This window comes from Fringilla coelebs (assembly GCF_963513975.1).
Source record: "Fringilla coelebs genome assembly, chromosome: 3".
Taxonomy (NCBI): Eukaryota; Metazoa; Chordata; class Aves; order Passeriformes; family Fringillidae; genus Fringilla; species Fringilla coelebs.
The window spans coordinates 15,740,875-15,765,805 of NC_140030.1; the positions used below are offsets into that span (position 1 = coordinate 15,740,875).

General features: G+C 37.4%; 1 protein-coding gene across 1 annotated transcript in view; it reads right to left on the bottom strand.

Moving 5' to 3' along the window:
• Nucleotides 1-883: 883 nt before the first annotated feature.
• Nucleotides 884-24,931, bottom strand: part of TAF1B (TATA-box binding protein associated factor, RNA polymerase I subunit B) — a 46,494-nt gene continuing 22,446 nt past the window's right edge. Inside the window, exons 9-15 of the mRNA XM_084202725.1 lie at nt 12,659-12,806; nt 10,448-10,625; nt 10,101-10,147; nt 7,269-7,359; nt 6,745-6,815; nt 4,607-4,832; nt 884-1,550 (exon numbers count right to left, since the gene is read on the bottom strand). Coding sequence (XP_084058851.1) covers nt 1,322-1,550; nt 4,607-4,832; nt 6,745-6,815; nt 7,269-7,359; nt 10,101-10,147; nt 10,448-10,625; nt 12,659-12,806 — 990 coding nt within the window. The 3' untranslated portion in view covers nt 884-1,321. The remainder of the gene's footprint in view (nt 1,551-4,606; nt 4,833-6,744; nt 6,816-7,268; nt 7,360-10,100; nt 10,148-10,447; nt 10,626-12,658; nt 12,807-24,931) is intronic.

The window sequence follows — 24,931 nt, forward strand, 5'->3', positions numbered from 1 at the left end:
AGTATTTCCATGTAACTATTAAAAATTACTTTTAATAGTCCTGTTTGTATGTGAAATACCACTTTATCACTTGCTCCAGACAGGTAGGACACATCACCTCTCCTATCATTCACCTGTTCCCAATTTTTAAACAACTTCACGGTTTAAACCCGTCGCAATCTACTCACTGAACCAATTACCTCCATTACATTTCACTGAAGCCCTTGCTCAGGGAGGAAGTCATTACTCTTTGTCAAGTCTGCAGGCACCATTTTTCTTAGTTATAATAATGCTTAGAAATACCTGTTGGTTTTGATCAAACAGATTTGGTAAGTTCTGTACTCTGTACTGATGGTTGGAAATGATGAATTTAATTTCATTCAGCTGAAAGCAGCATTATTCATCCGGATATCTACACAGCATCTAGGTTCAACATGTGTATGTATATTATTATGGTGTCTTTCATGTAGTGGCATCACCCAACTTCATTTACATGTCGTCTGGGACAGTATAAAAACATGGTGCATAAATAAGATCCAGCATGAGAAACTGGTGGAATGGCCAGGGCACAAGCTGCTGAAGATGCTGTGTTATCAAGTGGTCAGAAGAAATTCAAGGCTTCAACAGTAGCCTTGCAAAAAAAGAATGACAGGAGGACCTGGCAGTTGTCGCTGCACAAGAAATAGGATCAGATTTTATACTAGGTACAGAAGTATCTGCAAAATCTCTGAAGCCTGAAGTGGAACTTGGACCTGAAAGGTGTTAACCTAAATGAGAGTCTCAGGCACAACAAGAGACTGGGAAATATACAGCATGCAAGGAAATGCAGAAAACAGCGCCAGAGTTTTTGGAGAATAACTGGAATGCTGTTTAGAAATAATAAAGAAAAAACTTACTGCAATGACAACATTAAATAACTGCTTCTTTTATTTGTTAACATAGTATTTAAAAACAAAATAAACATTATTTTCTAGAAATATATTTACTGTCATACAATGGTAGGTAAAAAAATAGGTATTTTAATTGCAAAATCTCACAATGTAATTAGATGCTAATGCCATGTCCAGAACACTCAAAACATGTACGATTATGCCCCAAAAAATGGTAATTTCACAGCTTCCTGTTGGCTCTGATGCAAATTAATGAAATAACTGGTCATTAACAGTTTCCTTGGCAGTTTCCTTTCCTAGTGTCAGTGACTTAAATTATAGATAAAATGACACTAAAACTGAAGTACAGTAGTAGATCTCAACACTGCTATCTTTACAAAAAATGTCCATGAGACAAAAGAATCAGTATAAGTTTAGACGTAATACCATGGTTTGGGATCCAACCAACTAATTTACTTGGGTTTAATACTGGAGGTTTTAGGCCTTTTTAACTTCCTTAGCACTGTGTTGTATTTTAGTTTTTTACAGAGTTTTTTATTAAAAAGTTTGTGTTCTATCATACACACCTCATCATGGATATAAGAGGGTTGAATCCTCAGAAGAAAAGAGAACAACCCTAGTACAAAATGGTAACTCTGGGGAAACTCCACTTCTCTGTAATGAGCCAGATGACCACACAATCTGAAAAAAAATGGGGAGAAATCAAAAGCCCTAAATTACAAGTGCATTTAGTATTTAGCTAGCATTTATATATGAAATTGTAATTAGAGACAAAGTTTACACTTTACCAACAGCATAAATCACAATTCTAGTTTACAGTGTTGATTCCTGTGAAGTGATCCACTCCTGGAAAACCATGAAGTATAGGACTGAACCAAGATATCTTCAGAGCTGGTGCAAACACACTAAGAAGAGAAAGCCACTATAGCTTCTTGCACTATGAATCAGGATCTTACTCAGCCAGGCAAAGAATACATTTTTTGCCTTTCAGGACTAAATGGAATCACTTTTGTTCTTCCAGCTTTTAGCAAATGTTGCAAAGTATTAAAATGAGTACCTCACCCTATCTTTTAAATTTCTAAGACTATTCAATTCAGACACCTTAGGTTCTTTACTCTGTTCTTCTCTCTCCATAGGGTTCCCCTCTCATCTTCCTCACACTATGCATGGGATAATAACCCATTCATTTATTGTCCATTGCCTTTGTGTGCTAAATACAAATTACATGTCTAGAAACAAGGGAGAAAAGCTAAATTAAGTCAATGGAGTAAAAGAGTAACATAGGAAACACTCAAGCAAACACTGATGAGGTCAACAGAAAGTAATTAGTGCTGTAGCAGCCTTCTGCTTCATTATTTTGTAGCTTTTGTGGTCAAAATGTTAATGAAAATGATGAGGTGATTTTATTGATGAAGTATATAATAAAAATAGCAGACTAGACTTGCTGGTAACAAGTGTCAGACCGAACAAAAGATGACAGAGAGGACAAGCTGCAGAGATAGCTCTGTAAACATTAAGTTCACCAACTTAGGTTGGAAAAATACCAAATTGGATAAGGCTCAAATTTAGTTTAAAATACTATAAAGCTTCAATTTTTAAATAAGAACACTGTACATTAATTAGGGGGTTCAGGGGCTATATTCACCTCTAAACCCTATACATCTTCTAACTTACTAGGTATTGCCTTGGGATGTGGAGAAGCAGTTTAAAATGTTCCCTGTGTCTGATTCAGAGTAGCTGTCTTAAATATTCACCAGAACAACGACTGGGATCTGTCTGTCCCAATTTACAGGTAAGTGTGCTAATTACTAGACTATAAAGTCATTTGCTCACTCCCTCTGGCCCAGCAAACATTTACATTTTACCTCAAACTGGAGGAACAGCCAGACCCGTCCTGAGTGCCAGACAAGCTGCACTTCAGGGAGCACAGTCTGTTCAAAGCCTCCCAAAGTCTGGCACATTGGAAACCTGGAGCTAGGTCTCTCATTCCATACATCCCATCCTCTGCCCTACCTCACAGCCCCCAAAAGCATTACAACATTTTTCATACACTGTAGTACCTCATCAAGCTGTAGAATTATACAGTCGTTCAGCTTGGAAAAGACCTTTATGAACACTGAGTACAACTCCTGTCACCTAAAGACTTAGGTGTAATAGCAAATAGTTTAGGTAGAGTATAAAAAATAGAATAATAGAAAATAATAAATAGAACAGCAAATCAGGTTAGAATCCAGTTTAAAACAAAGTTTTAAAATAAAACATAAAAGCATTTCACCAATGATTTGACTGATCTCAGCTTTGCTGATACTGTAATAATACTTTAGTCCCAGGAATAAAGCACTATAGCAGTCCTGTTAGGCCGTGCTGATTTTTAAATAAAGAGAATTTGTAAGATTTTTTTTTTTTAGTTCTATTCTACATACACAGAGGATAAACCCTCATATCTGAGAGAGTAGATGTTGTTTCCCAATGTTAAGTAAGTGTTAGATGTATACTTAACTACTTGCATTGCAAATGATATAATGGGAAATTTAACCGGTAAGAATTTAAATTCAAATCTTGTTTCGTGAAGGCTATGACAGTTTGCCATTAACATTTTAATATATTACATATGAAAATGTAGGTTTAAAAACAGACTTTGCATGGAAGATTATTCACACAAACATACACCGAAATATCCACTCATTCAATGTGTACATAAGATTTACGCAAATCTGTGGTAAAAGGATTATTACCTCTACTCCCTTTAAAAAAAAAAAAAAGTTCTTATTCATACAAAAGAATGAATCCATACAACCAAACCTCTTGTAATGTAACACTGTGCTTACATTATTCCAACCCATTTATGTCACTGTGGGTATGCGAAAAGTAACGTGAAAAGGAAAATAAAGACAAGCAAATAAATGCACTGAAGGACAGAAAAGACAGCAAAGTGTAAACCCCAGCTATTTTCAGAGGGAATGGAATGCTTCAAAACAGGACCGTATCCCTAAGACTGCATAGGGGATATTGATCTCTGGATACCATTTCAAATTATATACCAGATAAAGATTCCACATGTTACTCAACAGACAAATGAAATCTCATTTCACATGAATGTAACCCAACCTTCTTTCAAAAAAACCCCACTTTCCAACAGCATACATGAGAAATTCAAGAGACTCCAAGCCAGCTACAGAGTTGATCTTCTTTACTGATATTCACCGGTACATTCCTCTTCTGGGTTAGGGTTTCATAATACAACCAACAGCAGAACCAAAGCCTGGTATATGACCCAGAAGTCATTGTGATTGTGATTAAGGCCATCAAAAAATCAGTATAGCGATTTAGAAAATTAATTTTCTGTGCTCTTTTAGAGGCCAGGGAGGAGAGGAAGGGGACTGTTTTTCCATTCTCTGGAGAGCTGCATCACAAATACTTTTATAAAACACTGTCAAGGAATAAAGTGAGTATTTGCACCTAGCTGCTACTCTTGCCACGTGACTCTAGTTGATGATTTTGTCTCATCTCCTCTCTTCTCATAAGCTCACTTTGATCACTCTTCATGTTACAGTTTGTCTACTCACAGTCCAAGACTATCCATTCCTCACACACCCCTTTCTAGAAATGACTGTAACTGTAAGTGAGCACATAGCTGTGCACACACCCTGTATTTGTCATTTGCAAAAATATATGTACAGGACTTTACTTTCAGGAGAACTTTTCAAAATTTATTTAGCAAAAATGTGAATACTTACTTCTCATTACATAGTTTAACTGTACACAGCCAATAGTCAGGGTTCATGGGTGTCAGTAAACCACATTTTTCTTGCAAAATTCCCTTCAGGCTATGCCCGTGAAAACAACTCCCATCTGTGTTTTCTTCAGACCAACTTAACTGAAAACTTGAAGGATTTGGCTTTTCAGCACATTGCACTGAACCAGACAGCTTGCCAAACTGATTTTGTAAGTTCACAACCATTTCTGTGCAAAGAGAAACAAAAGAAACAAATGTAAAAGTATTAAGTACAAGAATACTGTTTAGAAGTGATTAATATAAGAAGAAAATGGGGTATTTGTGCTTTTTAATTTTTTTTTTTTAACTCTGCATGAAAGACTGAGAAATCCTGGAAGTCTCTAGGTTATCTCTGCCACCCTCCTTACAGGTTTTAGTGACACATTTTGAGAAACATAATTCAAACCATGTTTTTTATACCTAATGATATTAGTAGTGGGGCACTCTAAAACACTGCTGCAATCAAAACCTGTAAAATCCATTTGATACTACCAGGATTTTTATGCTGATAGAAAGCACATTCATACACACACGGATTGAAGGTTAAGCTTTTCATGGTGCAAATTTCCACTGGTAAAAAACCCCAACAACAAAAAAACCCCTCTCCATGTTTGCCTGCTCCTAGTGGATGAATGATAAGCTTTCCTAAGTTACTGAGGGTGAGAAGGGAAAGAAGGTATGATAGATCAGCACATCTTGTATGACTGCCTATGCCTTGTTTTTCTAGGATAAAAAGCAGGTTAAAAGACATTGTGGGAGCTTTAACTTCTTTTTATGAGCTGTATTTAAATAAACTCATTCATGTACTGAAATAAAAAAAAAAAACAAACCAAAACACAGGAAAAACCTCCTAAAATAATCCAAGGACTGGGAAGTTTATCTTTCAAGATGATACTAAAATCTATTATCAAAATCAAAGCTTTAGGAAGGTTTCTGAAAATCTGTACCTGGCACATAAGTGTTCTGGAGCACTGTCTCTATTATGGTACATTTGTTTTAATATGAATCCTGCCCAGTTGCAATTATGTGATACATTCCTGCTCACAACATTATGATAAAGCTCTGTAATCTAAGTGGTCCTCTTCTAACTCCAAGAGAAACAGAGCCAGAAGAGGAATCTCTTTTCCTATAAATGCAGGAATTAAAGGGCATCTGAGTAAATAATCAGCTTGAAATGAATACATCTAAACATGGTTTTCCATGGAACATGACTTGACTGCAGGATCACCCCAACAGGATTTTGAAGAGTAAGTAATTAAAAAAACCCCACTGCATTCTTGAAGTAGAAATCCAACATGTGTAATTCAAGCCAAATAGGATGATACAACTTGTTTAGAAGTCCCTGAACCAGTCGCTTCCAGAAACTGAGAAAACATATAAAAGGAAAAATACCACATGCCATACTTAATATCTATTTCCAAATACCTGCTGCTTTCTGGATAACATAAAATGTAGAATGAAGAACTCCAGATCTAATTTGGCTGAATAAAATTCTGGTTTTCCTTATTTCTGCAGACAACTGGGGTTTTGTGGTTTTGTTTCTTTGCTTTTATGTCAACACAAACCCCAGAAACTTCTCACAAGTACCTCCAGAGCTACTAAAATTTAGCAGCTGTACCTGCATTCTCACCACATGCAGCCGGCTACACAACTAAAACCTTCCTTGCTTTCTGCAGAGGATTGCAAGAAGGACTGGGAGAGGAGGGACATGCAAGATCTACTAAAGGACATACTGGGATATTCATACCAAAGCTTTCAAGAAACTAAAGGAGGGAACAGACAGGAAAGCTATGGAAGACCCACAACTCACGAGGAACACTGATATAAAGGCAAACTAGAGAAGATGAGGACAAGAGCACTCAGAATGAGACATGGCTCAGTAGGTTGTTGGGAAGACTGGCAAAGGCAGTTTCAGCTGTGCATGTTTGAAAAATTCCAGCCATGCGTTGTAAAACAGTACTACATTAATTGTACCCAGAGATGAAAGAGAGGAGACAAAATATTTTAAGATGTAAATGTTATCAGTCACAGCTGAAGATCTATGATGGGAAAAGTTGGAGCAGATTTCTGCGTTGCTGGGAAGAAGCAAAGTTTACTCACGTCTTCTCTTCAGAACTTTAGATTTATTCTTGACTGAATAAAACAAAGGCTTTTCACATCTCCAAAGATACCTACCAGTAAGAGATGTAAGAATTGTTAACAAAAAGAAAGCTGGACCAAATGAATAAATGAATAATAACTTATTACAAATACTGCTAAAGTTTTAAATTAAAATCAAAATAATCTAATGTTTAGTGCTATTAAAAGCCACTGCCCCTCCAACATATAAAGGAAATCTTTTTCTGAGCAGGCAAACCAAGACATGTTAGCCTAGATCTACTGTAATCAGTTAATTGTTCAGCTGTATAAGCTATTTTTCACAGTAAGTGAGCATTTAATAAATAACCTGGATAAAGCTTATGAGTATAAATAGAAAATTAAAACAGTGATTTAGTCATTCTATTCACTCAAGCTTGGTGAATGGATATGTGGAACAAAATTCTATCTTTTTTTTATTTCTATAGGGATCAGGCATTCAGGCAGAACTGTCTACCTTAAAAAAGAAGTACTTAAAAACCTCTTACTTGGCTTTTTCTTCATCCAGTTTCTTTTGTTTCACATCCAAGGAATGTTTTACCACTTCATACCACTTCTTGAACTCAAAATATGGGCCCCCTGAATAAAACATACACACTTTAGTTCGGGAAGAAATGAAAGAAATGACAGAGATGGTCTCCTAGCAGTTAGACCCTGCATCTTGCACCTGTATACAAACTACCCCAAATGCTATGTGCTTAAGGAAAACATACTTGATCTAATAATTCTGTAAGAAAGAGAAACACAGAAATGGAGTTAAAGAACAGCATGTCATAGGAAGTGCAAAGAAGCCCTGTATCTTAGATTTCATTGATTTAGCACAAGTCAAACCTTTTCCCCCTCTTCTGGAAAGGTAAGCCTAGAAACTACCTCCTCTCTACCAAATCAACTAGCTCTCCATTGTGTGGAGTGGCCTTCAACTGTTTCAAAGTTGAATTCAAGGGATTAATAAAACTGTGCACCAAGCTTAAGTTTAAACAAATAAAAACTAAAGATTATCAGATACAAAATATCACATAGCTTCATCAGCTCCCCACTGTCTATCCCACCACCTATGAAATCTTACAGAGTTGGAAAGATAAACTAGACAAAGGTCTTCACTTCATATCAGCCTCTCATGGTTTGGAGCACAGGAACTTCACTTGTTGATATGTGAACAAGTATTTATCAGCATATGCTAAAACATGAAGACATACGACATTTAGCAGCACCATTATCACTGATCCTCCAAAGATGCACACAACTGAAGCAGACCAACTGGGTACAGTAAGGATAAGAATTCCAAACAGAAATATGGTGTAGACTTATATATTTAAAAATAATCAACTCTTATCCCCGTGGGTGGAATATCTGCATTGTGAATTAACCAGACTTTGCATTTCCCCATGGCCTGAGCTGCACTGCATGCGATGCTTGCGTCATGCTCAGCTTTGCCAGCCAGCTGTTCAAACTCTCCTGAAGGTGAATACACTGTTCTTACAATCAAACTTATATATACCTTTTGTATTATTGGCATTTCTGCTGTTTGTATTATCCTGCCTCAGAATGTCTAGATTCTAAAATCATAGATGGTCTCAAAAAGCAAGAGACACATGAAAGGAACAAAGACCCCTCAGCAGTCCTTGAAATTCAAAGGTCTGGATACAACTTCTTTTATCAGCTCTTAAACCCCGAGGTTTAAGTAAATACTCCTAAATTGCTGGGAGAGCAGTGTGGGAGGCGGTAGAAATTGGTGTTAAACTTCATATGAATTACTAACATCTGTCACATGCAAACACATTGTCAGAGACATGATGCTACAGTGTAATAACCCTTTACCTGGCCAGTACTGCTGGTCAGACATTCATGTAGCTGAGCTGGCTGGAAAATACACAGCTCTGATACACACATACATACACATCTATATATATCTCAATCACCTTTTATTTGAACAAAACCCAGATTGCGGATGTGTGCAGTTCACAGAACACACACAGTAGGTAACTATATCTATTGTACTGCTTCCAGGGTGATTTGAAGAAATGTAGGAGATGAAATACTATTTTTTAATTTAAAAAAATTGACTAGACAATGGATAGTTACGTTGAAAATGGAGTCAACGTAAATTGAATCTTTAAAACTCGGTATTAACCATTATTCATTTAGGCACTCTAACTTTGGGAAAATGCCAGAGGCAGTTTTGAGCTCTGGCACTGATCAGTCATCTAAACAGAAATTCTCACATCAGCTCCTCTGTGCAGCTGCTCACCATCACCCCGAAATCTCAAGCACGGGGACAACAAAACACAGCACATGGATCATTTGCACCAGCAGATTTTAAAGTAAAAAAGTGGGCAAAGAATGAGCTGTTAATTCCCAAGGGCAATGAGACTTGTTAATAAGGGAGAAACCCCATTAAGACATTAATGAGCCTCAGCTTGTAAAGCAGTTGCACAACTCCCCACTCCTGTCACTCTCATGTACTTCAAGTTTTCAAGGGAAGTAAAAAGGAAAATAAAAAATCTACCATAAGTTTGTATATCCACCTGAATGTGAAAATTAGCAGTTTTAGTTAACGGGGATGACTGCAGCAGTAATTGAGCTCACACATGACTAACATCATAATGTTATTATGGACCTAAATTTTAAACAAAGCATCAGAAGGGTCAAAATGACCCAAAACTGGATAAAAGGCCTTACAGATAAACCACACCACACACCAACACATCTTGGATCTTATCTTCAACTGCGATTTGGATCGGGCCATGGAACATCTTCCTGAAAATTTCTAATCTTTGATTTGGTCTTTCTGCCCTCAAAGAACCATGTTCACACCATTATCTTTTCCATCTTAATTGCTGCTAGCTTTTCCACACTCTCTCAGGATTATTTGGACTAAGAAACTAGATTACATCTGAAATATGTTACACACTAAGACATTTTATTTAACAAGACTAAACAAGTTTGGATTTTATCATAAATGTGGTTTGATGCCCCTAGTAAGTATCTGCTATTTACGATCAAAGTGTGCTCCCTTTTCACGGCATATCCATTCATCTCCACCTACCACACATAAAACTCTAAACCAAGAGGCAAACATGCACAAGTAGAAGTAGAGAGGCACCTAGCAAATTCTCCTATCCCAAACAATAAGAATTGTGCAGGTATACTGAGGCCATTTTACATGAACAAGATTTACTCTTTTCTCCAAATAAAATTTGCCCTTAATGAGTTACAAAAACACATTTTCATGATCAATAAGAAAAGTCTTCCTAACCCTGATTGCAAAACTGTTTCATTTACAAAATCATAACACTGCTTCTACTAGAATATTTATATACCTTCTGTGTTATTTTTATTTCTTTCTTCAGCAAGCTCTGAAAGTAACCTGTAAAAAAATTTTAGAAATCAGGCTGTTTTGTAGATCCAAATACTGCACTTTTCACATGAAGTTCAAATACAAGGGACAAAAATTATATCCTAATTTTATTCCAAGTATCAGATAAAACCCAATGAGTTTTAAAAGTAATTAATATTTCATGTCTAAAATGCCTTCAAGTGTATGGTTTAAGCTACTGAACTCAAGTGAAATTCCAGTAGTATACATTTAACTCTAAAGAAAGAACAGAGACAAGCATTTGCACTATTTGAAATTTGAGGGTTGCTACAGATTTGTCTGTACACTTACCATTCATAGTGATCATCTAATAAAAACAATAATTTGAGCACAACTACAATAACTGCTGCAGCAAGAACATCATATTTCACTTTTCTTGTTGACTTATTTCCAGGCATTAGAGTCAGGAAATCCACTTCTCCAATACCAATCTTTTTCACCACTCGACAAGTCCAATTATGCAATTCATCTGATTAACATAAATAAAAATATAAAATGTTAAGACAAGCTAGAAATATTTTTACAGTGCAAATATTTTGGCCATTTGAGGAAAACACTGCTTAGGTCTTTTAGGACCATCTGACAGCCGTATTTTTTGGGCTGAGGAGTATTTTTGGATACTTATAAAAATACTAGGCAACCTTCACTTTGCTCACATGGAAAACACTTGTGACTTATATATTCATATGGAGAATAAAAAAGTCACTATTTAATAGTGCTTTGATGTTACTTGAATACTATAGTGAGATCATCCTGAATATTCTTGCAGGAAAGCCTATTGCAAATCCACATAAATATGTTTTCAAAAAAATTCCCAAAAGCAAAAAACTTGTCACAAACTTTTTTCCTGCATGTTGACTGAACACCCCTGGCAGGAATCAGCCCTGCACAGAGCGGGCACAGGGCTGGCTGTAAAGCAGCTGGTTGGGCATGGAGAGCAGCTTGGTGGTGGCAGGGCAGCACTGCTGCTCCCCCAGCAGAAGCTGTGCCAGGGAGATCCAGCTGCAGCTCCACAAGGTACACAGCAACCTATCTATACAGGCTCTTATTACTCTGCTTATTTTTCACAGATACAAATCCCCCAAATTTCTCACCTTTCCTGTTCAGCAAGAAATACAGGAGTTGATTACATCACCATCAGATTCCACAAAGGTTAGCAATGTATGACTAAGTACAACCTTAATCCAGCTGTACTTATACCCTCTTGCTGCTCACAAAGAGTTCAGTAGGAACTCGTTTTTAATCCTCTTGCACATAACAGTAAAAGTTAGGAAAAAAGTGGGAAAGAAATTTTCTTATAACTACTAGAAGCATATTTAGTTTAATTTCAGATATATAAAATAGCCTCTTAGTTGGTATTTATGTCCTTTAACATTCCCAATTCATTGCCTTTTTTTAGGAGTTGTTAGACAACAGCAGCAGCCCTTTTCAATTTTTAAAAAATGCTTACACATGATAAAAATCTTAGTTGCATGGAAAAGGACAATATATTCCTCTTCTGCAGTAATTGTCAAAGAGTACTTAGCTTTGCATTTCTCTGTAAAAGATCTGAAAATGACAAATTTGCAGCCTTTTTTTGATTCAATTGACACTTCACAATCTGTAAAATAATGTAATCCTCTATGGGATCACAACACTGGTGTAAAACTACAAAATCAGAATTACCACTCCAGAATTTTAGCCCTAAACCTGTTGGCTATCTTCTCTTCATTCAATTGTGACTAAATAGAAACACCAAACACTTTTATTCATTGTAACTAATTGCAAAATAACACAATAACTCCCTCCCCTACTATGAACTGTTGGAATGTTTTGAGAAAAATATTTACAGGCCACTTGTCTGTGTAACTCATCTTCAGTCACAATGGTATTTGACAGAAAATATGGTAACTTAACAGAGTTCACATACTAGGACATACTGGTCTTTCTTTGACAAAATATTCAAGACTTCATTTTAGGATAGACAAAAAAGGTCAATACTTCTATATGATTTCAGAACCAAAATATAAATCAAGTGAGACACAAGCTGTTCTGTCACACATCATCAATTAATATTAAAATAAATAGTAATATACAATATTATATAATACACAAAATATATTCTTTGTAAAGAATATACAGCCATTACTACATATGAGAATTTCAGAGCTAAGCAATCAGCTCTCAACTAGATGAATCATTTAGCTAAAGTTAATATATCACATGAATTCAACATCTGCCTCTTAGTTCACATGGATACTGAAAGATTTAAAATGAAGGATCCACTCCACAGCCTTACAGAGCCAACATCAGAGTGCCCTTGCATATCTGGGCCCATAACACGTACTCTAAATGTTTGAGGAAGGTGCTTTCTATAGAAAGAATATCTTTCAGTTCAAACTGAAATGGGAATAAATTAGAAGGAAAAGAGCAGGCACTTTGAAGTAGTAATTTAAGCCTTTTTGCTAGAGTTTAATAAACCACAGAAAAATTTTATCAGTTCAGGCTAGGGAAAATATTTACCAGGTAAATTAGCTTCCATCAAGTACTTCATGCACAGCATGTCTGGATGAAGAAAGCAGCTTTCTGTTATATCTGGAAAACGAGGCAGGTCTAAAAATGCTGCCAGCTCATGCATTTTGTTGAATACTTCTTCATATACAGGCCATGACTGAAAGACAGGATTAGAGGTGTTATACATTTGCTCTATTACCATATTTGTTACTATTTAAAATTATTGATGTTAAATTCTGAATTGTTTAATATAGGATTATCCATACAGATTCTTTTAGCACACTATGACTAAACACACGTGCAAGAATGGAGCCACAGAATCACAGAATTTCTAGGTTGAAAGAGACCTTTAAGATCGAGTCCAACCCATGTTCTAACACCTCAACTAGATCATGGCACCAAGTGCCACATCCAGTCTTTTTTTAAACACATCGAGGGATGATGACTCCACCACCTCCCTGGGCAGATGATTCCAGTATTTGATCACTCTTTCTGTGAAAAACTTCCTCCTTAATTCTAGCCTGTATCTCCCCTGGCGCAGCTTGAGACTGTGTCCTCTTGTTCTGTTTGTTGTTGCCCGGAGAAAGAGACTGACCCCCAGCTCACCACAGCCACCCTTCAGGAAATTGAAAAGAGTGATAAGGTCACCTCTGAGCCTTCTTTTCTCCAGGCTGAACAACCCCAGCTCCCTCATTCTTCACACGGCTTGTGTTCCAAGCCCCTCACCAACCTCGTTGCTCTCCTTTGGACACGCTCAAGCATCTCAATGTCCCTCCTAAACTGAGGGGCCCAGAACTGGATGCAATACTCAAGGTTTGGCCTCACCAGCGCCGAGTACAGGGGAAGAATGACCTCCCTGCTCCTGCTGGCCACACTATTCCTGATCCAGGCCAGGATGCCTTTGGCCTTCTTGGCCACCTGGGCACACTGCTGGCTCATGTTCAGCCGACTGTCAACTAGCACCCCCAGGTCCCCTTCCACCTGAGCACTGTCCAGCCATATTGTCCCCAGCCTATAACGTTGCAGGGGGTTATTGTGGCCAAAGTGCTGGACTCGGCACTTGGACTTATTGAACTTCATCCCATTAGATTCTGCCCATCCATCCAACCATTGCAAGTCCTCTGCAAAGCCCTCCGTCCCTCTAACAGATCAACACATGCTCCCAGCTTAGTGTAATCTGCAAATTTACTAATGAAAGACTCTAAACCCTCATCCATGTCACCCATTCATCAGCCAGATTGCAGTACTGCAAAGAGAAACTGCTAGCTTTAAATCCCATGAAATACATAAGGAAGAAACAGAAAGTTGCTTCAGATCTCCTACCACTTCACCACCTTTCTTGTGAAATGCTCATCATGCATCCAGATGCTCCAAAACTGAGAGCTTTGGGAAAAAAACGATAGAGATGCAATTGAGGGTGAACTGTCTAAATAGATAACAGGTCAGAGAAGCACAGAAGGTGGAGGCTGGCAAGGACTGCCTGAGACCACTGGGTCCAAGCCCCTGCTTGGGTCAGCTCAATCAGGCTGCCCAGGACAACATCCAGTCAGATACTGAACATCTCCACAGATGGCAGCTTCCACGGGTTGTGGGAAATCTCCTCCAGTGCTTCACCAACTCCAATGTACAAAGGAAAATTTTTGTTTTCCCTTATGCTTAAATGGAATTTCTTGTATTTCAATTTGTGCCCATTTCTCCTCATCCAGTCCCTAAGGAGGATCTGGTTTTCCTCCTTTGCAGCTTCCTGCAGGTACCACATCATACCTGCCCTGAATATCCTCCAGCTCCAGCATGAACAGTCACAGCGCTCTCAGCTCCCCTCATTTGTCAGGCCCCACTCCCCCATCTCCACAGCCCTTTACTGGACTCACTCCACTGCATTCATGTCTCCCTCTTACTGGCTAGCCCAGAGCAGCACCAAGCACTCCAGATGCCAGTAGAGAGGAAGGATGCCCTGCCTCCCTTGAGGACTTGCGCAGTCACCAGAACAGCTCAAATCTTGGAGACAGTGACCTTGCAGTGACACCAGCCAGCTGCCTCTACACTTGTGCAGCACCTCCTCGCAGCCCACAGACCTTCATATGTCCACTTCATTCAAGTATTCCCTTAACTGCTTCTTAAAAACTGAGGCAAAAAACCCCAATCACCACTTCAGCCTTCTCCTTGGTCTTTGTGATCATATTCCCATTCAGCACCAGGCCCACATTCTCTAGAACGCTTCCACAGAATCTTTCATGTCTTTTAGTTAAAAAAAAAAAATCCATATTTGCATATTTATTAGTGACTACAAATCTGAAATACTCTTTTTGAAACTACTGGCTGCATGAGAAAGTTCTCACAATTTATACTGAGGTTTGCTGCTACAGGAGAATATAAATTACAGAAGGATTTTGACATGTTTATTCATAATGAACTCAACAGGACCCGAAGTTTGCGTAAGTATGGATCTAAGGTTTGACCCCCATTTCACAATACCTGAGCTGTTTCATTAAATGTTCTTAATTTTCTGTAGTTAAAATGATTACTTTACCTGTAAAAGCAACAATTTCAGTTGTCCAGGCTACTCTACCATTTTAAATGTATAAAAAGCAATGATTTTTCTGCCTTAGCCAGGGATTTTTCTAATTCAGCAGAGCACTTTATCATGTATTCATATTTTATAAAGTCAATTTTAACATATGGAACCTTCCTTTAAAAGAAACTTAGCAGGGCTTTACACTTTATGCACAGCTTCAAAACTTTTCTGAATAAGAGTGAATGCAGCCTTCTGCTCTTTTTTTGGTTCAGATTACAAACAGACTAACTGTATTTACAACAAGACATGATGTGACCTAATGTAGTTTTATTCAATAATTTGCCTTCATCTATTTTAATATAAGCTCTGTAGCCAATGCTCAAATTTTGTTTTGAGTGATTACCAACATTACAGTCTTTTTTAAAATGATCTCCCCTCAGACTGCAGTTCAGACTTGCATGAACACATGCTTAGGCAAATGAATAATTCTGCTGTCACCTACTATTACACATGTAACTTTTTGTAACAGTTAGGAAGTTGTATCATGTTCATTACAGTTTCTAAACAGTGTTAAAATTGGCTTAGACTGCTCCAGGACTATCTTGAGAAACAAGAAAAACTTGCACTACCAGAGCTCTGCAGACCAGGCTCACAGTACTTCCCATTCCTTCTAAAAAGCAGTGCTAAATTGAATACCAAACCCATCTTGGAACAAAATCTGAATCATATGTAACTTCTCTTGAGTGTACTGGGAGAAAAATTAAAGTCCCACATAATTCAAATAAGAACATTACATGAATACTATTCATAATTAGATAGCAAGGAAATGAAAAGCAGTTGAATTAGTAGCTTCTTAATAATATAGCACAGGTAAAAATAAATTAAGACACTGGGAATTTAGTCATTTGAAGCATTCTTGTTCTCAAACATCAAACTATGACCACCAGAACTATCCAAAATCTAATCTGACACCAAGCTACTTTAAGGAATATAGATCTTAACTCCAATAGACACCTTTATCACCTTTTACCTGAGCTTCTCTCCCTGTACCAGGGTGAGCAGACAGCTTTCCTGTCCTAGGTGATGGTGAATCAAACCCTTTTCCCTCTGCCCAATATCTGCTTTTGGTTCACAGCTTTTGTTTGCAATTTACAGACGGCACTTTGGTTATTTTTCAAAATGGCTAGAGAATGCTTAGCTTTGCAATGACAACCAATGCTTTCCTTTTCCTGAAGGCAAGCAAGTGGTATAAAAACTACAAATAAAAATTAAGACTGAGAGCTACCACTTGGATTATTTTAAAAACAGTGTTAACAGACAAAAACTGTTTTGCTGATGTGTGTTCATAACAGATCTGAACACAACTGGAATGTGCATCCTAATAGAAGATAAAGATCAACCAAATCAACTGCTGCTTCCCAAGGTTTAAAGCCTAAACTCGAAAACACTCCCTGTAGTAGTCCCAGCACTGTGTATTAATGGGGAGGCTGAACTAAACCCCTGCTTCCAGCAAGCACAGCTGCATCCAGCACAAGGTCACACCTGCCTGGGACACAGCACAGGGCTGAAGAGTCAGGGCTAAGGGCACTGAAGGGTTTCTGCAGTAACCAAGCACTGGCTGTTTTCACCAGTCACTGTATGCCCTGCTCATACGCTGTTTAACTCTGAAAGAGCTGTGAGTTCACACAGAAAATCTTTGATTCTGCCAAATTTCAAACATACTGGGAGGCTTAAAAGAGAAAGAACTCCCAAATTCCACACAACCAACACAGCAAATGTTGAAATGTTGAGACAACATTAAGAAAAGGGAAGATGCAGCAAACAAGCAGCCTCAAAATTAATAAAAATTACCACCTTCTACCCAGCTATGTATGACTGTAAAAAAGAAAAAAAAAAAAAAAAAAAAAAGAACCTGATAAAACACGTTGCCCTGGAAGCCAACCAGAAAATCCACTAGGAAAGCAAGACCCAGAGCCAGGGCCTCCCTCCTTCAGTTAAAAAACTCGGCCTCCAGCAACCCATGATTAAACCCCAAGGGAGGAGTACTTGGACAATAGAGGACAGTGTTAGATCATATGCCATACATCCTCCACTTTCACTTATCCAATCATAAATTTAAAAATTCAAGATTTATTTCTATGCTATGTATTAGGACAACTCCCCTGTCCATCACCACATGAAGTTACTAAGCTCTCACCTTGTTTTGGGAATCTGGGAAACACAATAAAAACCACATATAAAACTCAAGTTACAAACCCTCAAGGGCACCTAATAATTCCAGGAAGACTGACAAAAAACTCTTTTAAAGCTATTCCACCTGCTAGACTTTTCAGGTGTTTCGCAAGCTGGGATTCCTTCAAGACTGATCAACAACACTGACAGTCTGTAACTTGTCCAGATGGGCTACAGAGGTTGCCAAGACCTTTCCTTAAGGTTTGTTTTTAAAATCTTTGTCTCTTATTCCCACATGTGACAAATAAGATCACTCCAGAAAGCAGTACAGAAGATTAGTACTACTTGAGAGTACTTTCCCCTGCCCCCTGATCACAGGAGAACAAAATACACATCGTGTAGTCAGTGAAAAAGTGTCTATAACAAGATTTTCATAATGATAAATATTCATTAAACTATTTAAATCAGTTGTCTTTATCTTTCAAAGTTACATGGCATTTTTCACCTGTATTAGAAAACAACAAACTGGTTTTCAGGAGCAGAGGAGCTAAACTATTAGCATGATAATCAGATCAAGTAACAGGTAATTGTTTTGAGTAAGCCAAGATTGCAGTCTCTCCTACTTGTTTGGACAATATCAGAATATTGCTGATCAACAAGCAGAAAACAGTATGCACTGGCTGGCTTTCTAGAACAATTTGCAGGCTCTAGAGTTTCTTGTTTTAAATGTGGTCTGACTGACTCTCTTCTTGGATAAGCCATTTCCTTCACCCATGTCAGAACAATATCCCATTACTTACATATTCACAATATTCACAACTCAGCCTATGTTATAATGATAATGTTCTATTATTTCTGAGAATAAATAATTACACAGTTATTCTAAAATCTTAATTTTATATTTTCCCCTTCCATCTTTCTTTCCTGTTCAGTACTTTTTTTGCAGCACAATTCCCTATTATCCTTCTACCTGTGCATTTCCATCCTGGGACCCTTTTTTCCCCATGCCTGCACATTCTCTGAATTTCTACCTACTTTGTGCTGCTTATATTCCACAGTGGACATTTTTCCCAAGGGATTTCTTTAATGACTATTTAATACTGGAACCAAGTAAGGTCTGACTCATTTTTTCATTATCAGCTTTTTGTAAATCTCAGGGAATCTTCTAATGTTTAGAGTTGGATATGCAAGACTTCATCATTTTTAAGATGACAAATTCAACTTAGACCGAGTTTGAAAAAGAGTGTACTAAACTTACCAGGAAATGAATTAATAAAGCCATTGAACTTGTAGGTTTGGGAAACAAGAAGTTATGAGGGTTGAGGAATGGGTTTTTGCAACACAATCCAGAATTCTGCTTCAAACCTTGTGTAAAGCAGGGTATGCCCATAAAATAAAATATATTTATTTTAAAAATAATAAACCAAATGGCTGCCCTAGTGCATGTAAAGATCTTTGAATGCTGCCTGGATTGAAACACACATTCCCAGGAACCTAGGCTGGCTTTACATTTACATAAGGTAAAATCAGGTACCAATAATGAGCAGAGCAGTCAAGTTCTCTATGGCACCTGGCTCACCTTACTTTGTTTCTACTGCTAAACTGGTTCAGATATATCTGGTCATCTGCAGCATGAGCCTGATGTGGGATGACAGCAGCCACAGTGCATGCAGATTGCATAAAAGACTTGACAGTACAGACAATAACTGTATTAACTGTGAAATTTACACCCAAATTAGTATTTAAAATGGAATTAAATTACCTTGTGGTCCAATCATTACATACTAGATCATTAACATGGTCACAAATTACTTTTTTCATGTTTTTTGTATATTCTTACAGTGCTACTAATCTAGCTACCTCCCATATAAACCTACACCAACAAATACTGCCAATTTTTTTTAAAACAACATTGGTTTTCCCCCTTGCCTGACCTCTATCTACCCCTCAGGCACAACCACCATCACACCTGGAACAGCCACAAATGAATACAATAGCCATCAAACACAAATTAAAGGTACCTAACACTGTGTATTATGATGAATACAAACTTGGAAAAAATAGGAAATACTGAAACTTTTTTCTGCCATTTAACCTAGTGGGAAAAAAAAATAATGCAGTCAACTTTGTAACATGGTTAGATTCTGTCTTTTCAGGAAAGCCTTCTTTGTCAGAGCAAAAGGTACACAGAAAAAGACATAAGCAATGTTTGAAGAGACACTTTAAAGGTCCCTTCCAATCCAAACCATCTTGAGATTCCGTGGCATAGTCAGCACTGTCAGCACAGCTGTATGAAACACCCTAGGCTTGTGATTTGCTGGTGAGTGTGAAAGTGGACAGGGAGGAACCCCTGCACCTTGCTCCTACCTCCTTCCCTTGGTCACATCTGAACCAGAAGAACAGACTCCATGAGCCCCACGTCTGACTCAGTGCACTCATTTTTACATGGACTGTATTAACTGCGAAATTTACACCCAAATTAGTATTTAAAATGAGTGGATAGCATTTAAATGAGTGGATAGATTTCTCCAAACCCTGATATCCATGAATGACATACAGATGCTGATGTAACAGTGAGAAGGTGTGCCTGGAATTATTAAAAGGCAACCAAATGACAAGAAGAAGACAGGTGAAACTGCTATAAGTCCATTTAGGTAACTGCAAAGAAATATGCACCTCGTGAAACTTCTTCCATTAGAAAAGACAAAGAGACCAAGCACACAAGTACAGCTGCTCCTTTACAAGCCTGCTATCAAGCAGAAGGAAGAAATAAAAGGAAATCAATTTGTTCACCTGAGAAACAGGCAGACAGGTTGCCCAAGTTATCTGTCAGGTCACAAATGGGCAGAAGGAAAGAAAAAAAATCATAGAAGTCACACTGGCAGGCTCTCACTTCCTCTCTCCTTTTAATAACTGTTTCAGTTGCAACAACTACTACATCCTAAAATCCCAAATTACTTCTGGTCATTGCTGTAGAGCAAGTGAGAAGGGCCTTTACATAGCAAAAAGATTAATTGTACAAAATGACTCAATAAACAAAGTTTATGCCTTTTTGAGAGAAAAAAAAATAGTTGCTAGGGTATTAGACTGCATTAAACTGATCCAGGCAGTCTTTACAGAAGAATTCAAGATGGCAAAAGGATGAGCCAGCAACCTACATACAAAGAAAAAAGCCAACTGAACGTCTATTAAAGATGTACTCCTTTACTAAGGAAAAAAAAAAAATTGGCTGCCTAACAGGCTTTTAAATGGGCTACTTTCAGAGGAAGACATATTTTTCATTACATGATTCCTGGTTAAAGTGGTTTTTGAATAAATGAGTTTCAATATTATTAAACCACGAGAGACACGTGCTTGAGCATTACCTTGTTCATGCTCACAAGCAAACTCTGTCAAGTATCACTTTTGTGAAAAATGCAGTCTTACTAAAAACACATAGAGAATTCCAATAAGGAACTGAACTGTCATAATGTATTGAAATCTAAGAGTTTGGAAACCAATTTTATTAATTTCATAAATACTTTGGTAGGTTTGTTTTCTTTCTTCATTAAGTAATGCTTAAAGACAGGTATGGACAAGCTAGAGTTTCTGTTACACAACAGCAAGCTCTCATGATAAACTTGATTACAATAACCCTTTCAGCAGTGAACTTCCTCCTCAGCTTTTTTTCTTTCAAATAAAAGCCTCACCCTTGCTTCTTTTCATTCTGCACTACTTTCTATCCTGAACAAGTACTGCATGCACCTGCTAAAATGCACAAAAAATGCAGAGTTAGGCAGAGAAAAAAAGCCCCTCTGACAGATACACACCTACCCCAAAAAACCTTAAGATTACAAGGTATCTCAAAACACCAGCAGACCAAAGCAGGAATCCCTCCTTGTTTGGGAAAGTAAGTGCAGCATAGTTGATTAGCAGAATTTGTACAGATATAATTTTATCCCTCTTAAAAGATTTTAATTTTTTAAATAGTTACCACTGAAAACAAGAAACAAAAAAATCATATGGCAATTAAGGTCATTCAAATTTTAGTCAGGGAAAGAGGCTCTTACACATTAGACTTGGAATATTTTGAGAGGAAGACTTCAGCAAACTTCAGGAACATGTCTAAAAGCTAGTTTGATGGATAAGCTTTCCAGGGAAGCAGAAAGCTGTGAACATTCCAGTCCAAACTCTCCAGGAGAAAACAGCAAATATTTTGACCTGCATTTATGAGTTCATGAAGCAGATTTAGTCAGGAATTACTCTGTCTGAATCAGACCCAAACTAAAATATATATATGCAATCCACCAAAACTTAAGAGTGTTAGACAATCCATATGTCAGCAGTTTCCTAAGAGCTCTGTGATGACTTGAAGACATGTGCCTTAGCCAGTAGCAGATTATTAAGGGATACAAAATCCTTCAAAAAGCCAGTATGGGGAAAAAAGAAAAATACAGACACCATTTTACAGCATTTAGAAAATCTTCAGGTTTCTTCATGACTGTGGCACAAACCCACCCCAGTCCCTCAGGCAGGTGTCTTTGTCCCAGTTTTCCACTTGGGACAGAGCAGCAAAACACCAGCCCTGAGAGCCCAGCCCAGCAAGAGCAGCAGTCTTGTGATCAGGGGGAATGACCAGCATCAAAGGAGGAGAAAGGATCAAATATACTGCAACTGAGTAGGTTTCACATGGCTTGTACTAATGCAGCACTTCCCTACTTCTTGCATGCTGAACTCAGACACTATCTCAGTTTAGAAACAATATGAGATGAAATTGTAATGACTACACCCTAGAGCACTTACAGTCTCAGCTAAATGCATGTTCTCTTCAGTAATTCCTAAATTTCATATGCTCAATCATAAAACTTTAATCAGCATTCAAAGAAATGAAAAGAAGATAGAGTATTAACTTAATCTGTTCACAAATCAAGACCTGTACGTGCTGTTAGGGCCAAAAGAGGACTGCACAGAACTGAAGACTTAAAAATAATAAGGGTAAAGTGCAAAACCCCTTGAGCTGCGGTCCCTGCCAGCCCAGAAGCTCCCCCATGACCTAGAATTTATTTATTCTTACATGGCTTTTCATGTTTCTCTTCTTGCCACATTTTCAGGCCAGGCTTCTTGCAAGTGTTCCTGCTTCCTCCTGACATTGGGATCATCACCACTACTCAACAGTGAGGAATTTTACACTGTGAGTTATTAAACAAGCAATTCCTTTATAGTTCCTCCATCAAAACAAACCAAAAGGTCAGTAGAAAAATACAAGCTATTTTCCAAATAGCAAAGTTTTGCTTAAGAAAAATGTGTAATATTTATTGCTTAGAATTCTTTGGTGCAGGCTAGACATACTCCTTTTATGTAATCATTTTGTATACTTTTATCATTTAATCATTCCTCAACATTTTTCAAGTTGAATAAGAAACACCCTGAGATCTCTAAATGTGAAACTTTATCAGACCATATTTAGTTCACTTAACTCAAAGGCTTGAACTATGACTTTAAAAGAGTTGTTCTAAGATAACTAGTTAATGAAAAATGAAGTTTTACGATCTTTAAAAAAGTCTCCCCAGAACACAAAACCCACAAACTGAAAGCCTAACTGAAACCCCAGAACAAAAAAAAAAAAAAAAAAAAAAAAAAAAAAAAAAAAAGGGGCTGCACCACAGTACCACATCAATCAAAATAATCTATTTAGCCTTGCACCCAGAAGCGAGCAAGCAAAATGTGCAAGGAGGAATTGAAGAACCAAGCAAGCCACAACACTGCCAAACATCTGTCCATTTGTGGCTGACTCAGCAGGGAGATCTCACTATTCTTTTGTTCCAGATCTCTATTCCTCCATGACATTGTACAGTCAGCATCTGGCCCTTTTAACATCCAGACCATCATTTAAGGCAAGGAGTTTCACCAGTTACCCACAAAATGTATGAACCACATTTCCTGCTGTTTGATTCTGAACCTGTAAACCAGCAACCTCTGCTGACACCTCCCAGTCCTTGAATAGGAAGAGACATTGAACAATTGCCTCCCGAACATGTTCTACAAACTATCACCACATCTTCCTCTTAGTCACCTCTTCTTTAGGTTGAAAGATAAGTAGATAATATTGCTTCTTGTTAGAAAACTGTCCCTGTTTGATAATGTTGTGACTCTGTACCTCTCAGTTACTCTGCAACAAAAGGAAGGTAAGAAAAGCAAAACACTCAATCAAATCTCTGTATAGTATTTAAGATACAGTACATTTAGATTCATACATTAACATAAATTTTTTTCATCTCCATTCTTCATTAGATGTCACAAGTTATTAGAAAATAACTCAAATGTAGCTGGTCTAAAACAACTGTGTGTTCAAAAAACTGCATCATAAAGGGATTACAGAAACCTGTATCATTAAAATCACACAGGTATTTAAACTAAGGCTGGTACCTGAACATAGCAGCATTGATAACACCAGCTTTCAGAGAACACTGCAAACCAGTGTTTCTTTACTTAATACTATTTTTTCCACCGGGACAAAAGATATTCATGTTAGCTGTTGGACAAGAATGAAGTCTGAGAAATTTCAAGCAATATTTCTCCATCTGTAATCTCATATCTACAAAGCTACAAGATTATATATCTCAGTAGATGCAACAAGGGGAATATTTGACTTGTTCCAAACTGCTCACACAGAATTCAGAATTTTATTAAGGAAAAAAAAGAGAGGAAAAGTGAAAAAAACAAAGACTTTACAGAATGATGAAAACTAAGGAACTTGCAGGTATACCTTTATTTAAACTGGATTTTTTTTTCAAAAATTATCATTCTTCTTTAAAAATTCCTTCTGCCTGTGTAAGTAATCTTTGCATCTATCAGCAACATGCATTTCACTTTTTCCTACATGGTTTATTCATCAAAAATGGTCAACAGACCATTTTATTTAAAAAACCATCTTCAGACTAGAAAATTATTTAACATGTTACTAGCATAGCATTGTTATCATCTACCAAATCAGCAACACTAAAACAGTCACCAAACATTAGAAATAATTTCCACAATAACAATTTCAGTACAATGACCTCACACAATATTCACAATACAAAAGTATACAGAGAATTTAATTCCTTAGACAGTGGGACAAGGAATACAAAGCCTTAGAACAGTGATTCACTTCACCTGTCCCTCCTAGAAGAGTACTATAATTAGGAGACTAAATCCACACCCACAACTAAAGAAACACCAGCACTTAAGAAATACTCTCAAGTTTATGAACTTCTATTCACATACTCAAACTCTGTAATGGAGCAAATTCTAATCCTTTGCTTTTAAGTTGATGAAATTACAGTACCATAAATAGCATCTTTGATATAAAACATTCACAAAGAAGGAACTATCATTTGCTGTATGAAAGCAGTCAGCCACATCCCATCTAATTTAGGGTACAAATCAAGGAATTACAGGAGAAAACACACTTGCCTGAAGAGCAAGACAAGTACCTATATTTTTAGTGATGCTAAAAACAGTCATAGTGAGATTTCCAAGGATCTTCAGTGGTCAATATTACAGTTTCATTTGAATTTATGCCATGACCTATGAGCAGAGCACTCTACAGACATTCCTAAGCAACACCATCCTCT